The sequence below is a fragment of the Microcebus murinus genome, chromosome 7, assembly GCF_040939455.1.
Source record: "Microcebus murinus isolate Inina chromosome 7, M.murinus_Inina_mat1.0, whole genome shotgun sequence".
NCBI classification, from domain to species: domain Eukaryota; kingdom Metazoa; phylum Chordata; class Mammalia; order Primates; family Cheirogaleidae; genus Microcebus; species Microcebus murinus.
In genome coordinates this window covers 4,809,944-4,816,928 of record NC_134110.1, presented here as the reverse complement: position 1 = coordinate 4,816,928, position 6,985 = coordinate 4,809,944, and the positions used below count along the sequence as shown (strand labels likewise).

The 6,985-nt window shown below is 51.3% G+C and overlaps 1 protein-coding gene across 4 annotated transcripts; it reads left to right on the top strand.

Moving 5' to 3' along the window:
• The first annotated feature begins 1,784 nt into the window (after positions 1-1,784).
• HDDC3 (HD domain containing 3) lies at positions 1,785-4,502 on the top strand. 4 transcript variants are annotated; one of them, XM_076004735.1, is made up of 4 exons: positions 1,785-1,957; positions 2,256-2,311; positions 2,420-2,660; positions 2,806-3,073. In XM_076004735.1, exons 1-4 carry the CDS (start codon positions 1,846-1,848, stop codon positions 2,937-2,939), a joined length of 543 nt encoding a protein of 180 aa, XP_075860850.1. In that variant the 5' UTR covers positions 1,785-1,845; the 3' UTR covers positions 2,940-3,073. The 4 variants fall into 4 exon arrangements, with proteins under 4 accessions (XP_075860850.1, XP_075860851.1, XP_075860849.1 ...); XM_076004736.1 differs by lacking the exon at positions 2,806-3,073 and adding an exon at positions 4,333-4,502 and having other exon boundaries at positions 1,788-1,957; XM_076004734.1 differs by having other exon boundaries at positions 1,788-1,957; positions 2,940-3,434.
• The last annotated feature ends 2,483 nt before the right edge of the window (positions 4,503-6,985 follow it).

Here is a 6,985-nt window from a genome sequence, read left to right as displayed (position 1 = left end):
CTGGCACAAGGGAGGGTGGTGGGCCATGCTGAAGAGAGAGGCGAGGGGGCTGGAGACAAGCAGGAAGGGTCTGCCACTGCCCACTCCACCCCTTCTGGAGAGTAAGAGGGATGGCCCCTACCAGAAGTGCAGGCTGCCTTTCTCCTGTCCCCACCGGCTCCTAGAAAGAGCTCTTGCCACAGGGAGTGCCCCTCCGCCCCCCAGGAGGTAGTGCTGTACCTGAGAGAGGTTGGCTGGGCAGGGGCCCTCTGGCTGAGGAGCAGCAGCAAGCCCAGGTCAGCCTGTCAGCAAGGGCCCGCCTCCTCTCTGGGAGCCGGTGAGCCGTCACTTCCACTTCGGCTCTGGTTCTAGGAGCCTCAACGTCTCTCTTTCTAAGCCAGGACTGCAGACAGTAAGGAATTGGAAAAGCCGCAAGGCCCTCAGGCGCCATTAATGCAAACCTGAAGCTTCTTTGTCACAGGCTTCCAGAGAGAGATGAAAGTGACTGAGTTTCTATCTCCTATTGGAAAATGTAGGGCCTGTGGCTCCAAACTGCTTAAGGTTCTCTGAGCTGAAGGGGAAAAGGCTCAGAGAATTACAGAGGACAGAATGAGGGATGAGAGACAAGTGGAGCCATTAGCCTGAAGGACAAGCGTTTAGAGCCGGATATGCTTCTCTCTACCTACTTTCCAACTTCAGGCTGCTGTGAAGCCCCGGAAACTGGCCATCCCATTTCAGGCCCCAGAGACATCGGTTCCAGGGTGTGGAGCTTCCCTCCCCAACCTCCGCAACGGGGCAGCCACCAAGACTAGCTGAAAACCAAGAGCGAGTCCTTTCATTAACTTTCCCCCTGAGCTTCATCTGCCCCAACTACCAGCCAGAACACAAAAGCTCCCTGTCTGATTGGAGTTTTATACTTAGCGAACAGCCAACCCCATTGCCCGGGGAACCTCTTCAGGGGTCTCCAGGTCTTTTTTACTCTTTATTCCTCATAGCTGCCTCCCTAAAACAGGGAATTTCTCCAGAAGGCCCAAGGCCACCAGCCAGCAGAATTAAGTGTTATTCTAGTGCTTACTCAGGCCTAGCAACATCATGCTCCCAGAATGGCAGTGACAACACTCATCACCCCAGGGGCACACAGTAGGTGCCGGGCTACTGAAGCAGGAGACCTTATGACACAAGAAAGCAATGCAAATTTAATTCCAGCATTGAGAACAAAGGCAGTTCCTGCAGAAACATCACTGCTGCCAGGAAGCCTAAATCTGGAAGCAATTAGGCAGTGCCCCAGGGTAGGCTCCAATTTTTCAGAAGGTCAGGCTCTAGGGTCTCCTGGGCCCACAAGTGAGGCTCCTTTGCCCACAGCAACCTGGCCCATCCCTGCAGGGAGAACTATTTCTAGAGCCCTTTGAGAATGTTCAGAGCACGGACAGGTTGAAGATTGTCTTCACATGAGCAGAGAGGCCTCTCCTGGGCGAAGCTGTCTCTGACTCTGAGGCTAAGTGAATCGCTCTTTCTCCTCTGGCCCACAGTCCTCTGCACCGTCCCACCCTGGACGCAGCACACTGTGCGGCCACTGCCTTATTTGTCTGTCCGCCCCCTTTGCACAGACTGTGGGCTCCCAGAGAGCCAGGCTACGTTCTTGTGCCCCCGGCAGAGTGCACTGAAGCAGGAGCTGCGATGCTGAAGGCAGCTCCCACACCTGCTGCTCTCTGTGCGGGGGACGTCAGCGCAGAGGGCGCCACCTGGCCGGGCCCAAGCGCTGCCGGTTGAATTAGTCTCCACATCCCGGGCCTCCCCGGCGCCAGGGGGCGCTATAGACGCTCCGCCCGGGCCCCCGCGGCCGCAGTTGCCCGCCCCACGCGAGCGATGGGCTCCGAGGCGGCGCAGCTGCTGGAGGCTGCCGACTTCGCGGCTCGCAAGCACCGGCAGCAGCGGCGGAAGGACCCCGAAGGGACCCCCTACATCAACCACCCCATCGGTGGGCGCGCCTGCCCGAGAGCAACCGCCGCGGCGCCTGGGGGGTGGGGCCGGGAAGGACCCGCGGAGGGCGTGCACCTGAGCACCTGCCTGTACCGGCTTTGTGCGGGGTTCCGAGTAAGCCTCACACAAGCCGGGGCAGCAGGCGCGACTGTTCCCTTTGTACGGTCGACACCTACAGAGGGTAAAGGACTTGCCCAAGGTCACCCAGCTAGCGAGGGGCCACTTTCGTCTCCAAAACCCGCAACACGCCGCCTGGGGGCCCCCTCCCGTCTGACTTCCCGCTTTGCCCCCCTCAGGTGTGGCTCGCATCCTGACCCACGAGGCGGGAATCACCGACATTGCGGTGTTGCAGGTAACTCCCCCTTCTCTGCCGGGAGGCTGGGGCGGGGATCAGGGGCCCCCCTGGGCAGTAGGCACCCTTTGGCTGGCGCCTCAGGGCTGAGTGGGAGCCCGTCCCCAGGCGGCCCTGCTCCATGACACGGTGGAGGACACAGACACCACCCTGGATGAGGTGGAGCTGCACTTTGGGGCCCAAGTGCGGCGCCTGGTGGAGGAGGTGACAGACGACAAGACCCTGCCCAAGATGGAGAGGAAGCGGCTGCAGGTGGAACAGGCGCCTCACAGCAGCCCCGGGGCTAAACTGGTGAAGCTGGCAGACAAGCTGTACAATCTGAGGGACCTGAATCGCTGCACCCCCGAGGGTATGCTCTCCTACCCGCTCTGAGGGAAAGGGGAGGGGTGTCCCCTTCTGAAGACACAGGTTGGTCACTTCTGAAAAAGCCCGGGCGTTGTTGTTAATTCCCCAAATTAATCCTACTAGACCACTCTTTGATCTTCTTTCGTAAGGCAAAAATACAATAGCTGGACCAAGGGGAAGTTTCCAGCACGGATCATTCCATCAGGAACTCATCTGGCGGCCCTGCAGCAAGCCCCCAGGAAGTGGGCAAAAGGCAGTGCTGTCCTTGACATCACATGAGTAGGTTTCTGTTCACTCCTATGCAGGATGGTCAGAACATCGAGTCCAGGAATACTTCGAGTGGGCAGCGCAGGTAGTGAAGGGGCTTCAGGGAACAAACCGGCAACTGGAAGAGGCTCTAAAGCATCTGTTCAAGGAGCGGGGGCTAGCACTCTGAGAGTGCTGGGAGCCATGGGTGGCACAACTCCAGCCGTCCCCAGGCGGGACAGGATTTTCTGTGCCTCCGGAGCTCCCTCCCTTTTTCCTTTAACCCAGATATCAGAGGCCCAAAACACCTGTGTTTTCTCACGCTGAAGGCCACCTGCCAACCAAGCTGAGCCCCAGATGTGGGAATCAGATGCACCCCATCCATTTCTATTGCACTCACTGCCTTTCCCCAGTCTTGGGTCTGTTTGCTGTTTGCATGATGGGGTCTCTGGCCCCTCAGGGACTTGGACTTGTATTAATACTAGTTTCTAAGTCATTATGGAAAATAAAAGAATTTGGGGTAAAGGTTTAAGTTACTGCTGCTCCTTCCCTGGCCTCCTGAATGGTGGACCAGTAGACTGCATGCTTGTCTTTCAGCAGAGCAGGATTCCAATTGTGTGTCCCTGAGTCACCTCCCTCAGGTTGAGAGACTCAACCCCTCCGAGCCTGGTTCCCTTATCAGTGAGATGGGTTGTGCGATTACCAGGGTTAGATTAGGTGATGTGCATGATAGAGCCTGACATATAGGTGCTCAAAAAATAACAGCCCTACTGGTCAAGAAAGTTGGAAGGGATGACAGGTGCGTTGGAAGGGATGACAGGTGCACTGGAAGTGTGCCACCTGCTTACTGGCAACCCTTGCTGGGCATGGGAGACCCTCAGCAGCAACATGACTGGGCCAGTGTGGGACCGCGGTCCCCCCATTCCCCAAACCACAGTGCAAACTGATTTTTCGCAATCCTAGCTCTGCCCTACCACATTGCGCATTCCTCCAGTTGCTAAGCGACAGGAACTTCCCGGAAGTGGCCCCGGGGCGGTCGGAGCCAGGCGGTAGGCGGAGTCTCAGCCGGCTGCTGAACTTTGCTCCGGGTCGGCGGGAGGGATTGCCGGGTAGTGGTTTTTTTAGTCGCTCTTGAGCAGCTGCGGCTTCTTAAAACCGCCTTGAAAGGCGATCATCTGGGACACAAGGAAATTGTTAGGTCAAAGGCCAGTTCGTGTTGAACCACGACAGTTATTTGTCCAAATGAAAGTCCCAGTGCGGAGCTCTACAAAAAAAAAATAGGTGAAGGGCAACAAAAAAGTGACTTTGAAAGAAAATGAGTTTCAGGATGGTCCCAGATAAACGGATGAACAAAGTTCAATGTAATCCCCAGGTTATAGTACGTTTTGGGGAATTTTGGTTTTGAGACAAGGCCCCCCTTTGTCACCCAGGTTGGAGTGCTGTGTCATGATCATAGCTCACTGGGACCACAAACTCCTGGGCTCAAGTGATGCTCCTGCCTCAGCCTCCCAGAGTGCTAGGATTACAGGGCTGAGCCACCACGCCCGGCTGTGTATTTGAACCCTTTAATAAAAGAAGTGAAGGATATTTCTTCCCAACATATGCTGAATTGCTACATTGATTATTTTGAGTTGAAAACACTGGAGAAACGGTTAGCTGACCTGGTTTTTCCTGAATGCAGCAAGCCATAAGGACTCCCCTGGAAGGGGTACCCTACCTGTACCAGGGCAAGAAAATAATCCTTATTACCAGAGACTAGGAATTGGGAACTGCAGTGGACCTGAATAAATATACTTATAGGAGTAACCCTTTCTTTCCTCGAGTTTTACACCATATATCTCCTAGTGACTCTTCTAGGAATTTACTGCCCCTGGTCAGATCCCCTTTGTCTTGAAATGTCTTTGCAAATTTATCATTCTTTGTCTAAAAAGTATAAAAGCATCTTGCTTTGGCCACTTCTCTGGACTTCACTCTATGAAGTTTACCATATACATGTAAAACTAGTAAGATGTGTATACTTTTGTTAATCTGCCTGGTGTCAATTTGGTTTCTAGATCCAGCTAGAGAGCCCAAGAGAGCTAAAGGGGCTTTGGAGGTGATCTCTGGCTCCCCTACCACATATAAATGCTAAAGATAAAGTCCTCTGGATCACCATCCTGTTTTTGTTTGTTTGACAACAGAGTCTCACTCTGTTGCCCGGGCCAGAGTGCCATGGCTTCAGCCTAGCTCACAGCAACCTCAAAGTCCTGGGCTCAAGCATCAGCCTCCCAAGTAGCTGGGACTACAGGCATGTGCCACCATGCCTGGCTAATTTTTTCTATATATTTTTAGTTGTACAGCTAGTTTCTATTTTTTTAGTAGAGATGGGGTCTTGCTCTTGCTCAGGCTGGTTTTGAACTCCTGAGCTCAAACGATCCTTCCGCCTTGGCCTCCCAAAGTGCTAGGATTACAGGCATGAGCCACCTCCTGTTTTCAATGTCCCCTTCCAAGGCATTAACATCTTCTGTCATTCATGTAAGGTGTCTATTTCTAGTCAATGTCCATACTTGTAAATACAGCTGGTACCCAGATTATGGGTGAGATATATTCCTGAGAATGCCTTTAGGTTGGATATGTAACTTGGATCCTTGATAAACAGCACATAAATGGTACTAATAATAATGCTATAATGGGTGATATGTGGTAAGAATAATACAGTGATACTGTAATAATAATAACCCGGTCCTGTAATAGTATGTTACAGAAACTATTGTGCTCTTTTAATTCCTAGGCTAATAGGAATGCTAGCTTATTTTGATCTTCTAACCAAATCAATAGTAACCTTTCCATGTCAGTAATTAATCCTCTATGCTGCTTAGTAAAAATTATTATTATTATTATTTTTGAGACAGAGTCTTACTCTGTTGCCCGGGCTAGAGTGCTGTGGCATCAGCCTAGCTCATAGCAACCTCAGACTCCGGGGCTCAAGCAATCCTCCTGCCTCAGCCTCCTGAATAGCTGGGACTACAAGGCATGTGCTAGCTAATTTTTATAGATATATTTTTAGTTGGCCAATTAATTTATTTCTATTTTTAGTAGAGACAGGGTCTCGCTCTTGCTCAGGCTGGTTTCGAACTCCTGACCTTGAGCGATCCTCCCACCTCAGCCTCCCAGAGTGCTAGGATTACAGGCGTGAGCCACCGCGCCTGGCCTTAGTAAAAATTGATGCTTTCACTGGAGTACTGCCTTTCACATGTTCCATTATTTTCACATTATCCTTTATAATTGTTGGAATGGTTGAGTGACTGAAGCCTAATGCCTTCCCAATGAATGACAGAGTCTGGCCTTTCTATGGATGCTTAATCACTCCTACTTTCACTTCCATTGTAATTACCTCTCTGTTCCCTGCAGGCTCACCTGGCTGTGCAGGAAATTTTTGCTTTGGAGGCGTGGTCATAAGGGAAAACACAGACTCTCAAAATCGAATAAAAAAGTTAAGACGAAAGTGATGCTGTGTGCAAGCAACTGTATAAACAATGAGACTAGCCACTAGTGTAAAGATGCCACGCCAACAAACCACTTGGTCTTGCTCTGTTGCCAGGGCCAGAGTGCAGTGGTGTCATCACAGCTCACTGCAACCTCAAGCTCCTGGGGTCAAGCAATCCTCTGGCCTCAGCCTCCCAAAGTGCTAGGATTGCAGGCGTGAGCCACTGCCTGTAATTTTTTTTTCATTATAGCTCTCCTATAATGTGAATTGGAGTCTCGTGGTTTTGATTTGCATTTCCCTAATGAGTAGTGATGTTGAGCATCTTTTCACATGGTTATTGACTATTTGTATATCTTCTTGGGAGAAATGTCTGTCTTATTGCCCATTTTCTAATTGGGTTGGGCTTTTGGTTGTTGAGTTAAATGAGTTCTTCATATATTCTGATATTAACCACTTATCAGATATATGATTTGTAAGTATTTTCTCCCATTTCGTGAGTTGCCTTTTCACTCTGTTGTGTCCTTGGATGCACAAAAGATGCCTTTGTTGTAGTCTACTTGGTATAATTTTTTCTTTTGTTGCCTGTGCTTTTAGTGTCACATGCCAAAAATCATTGC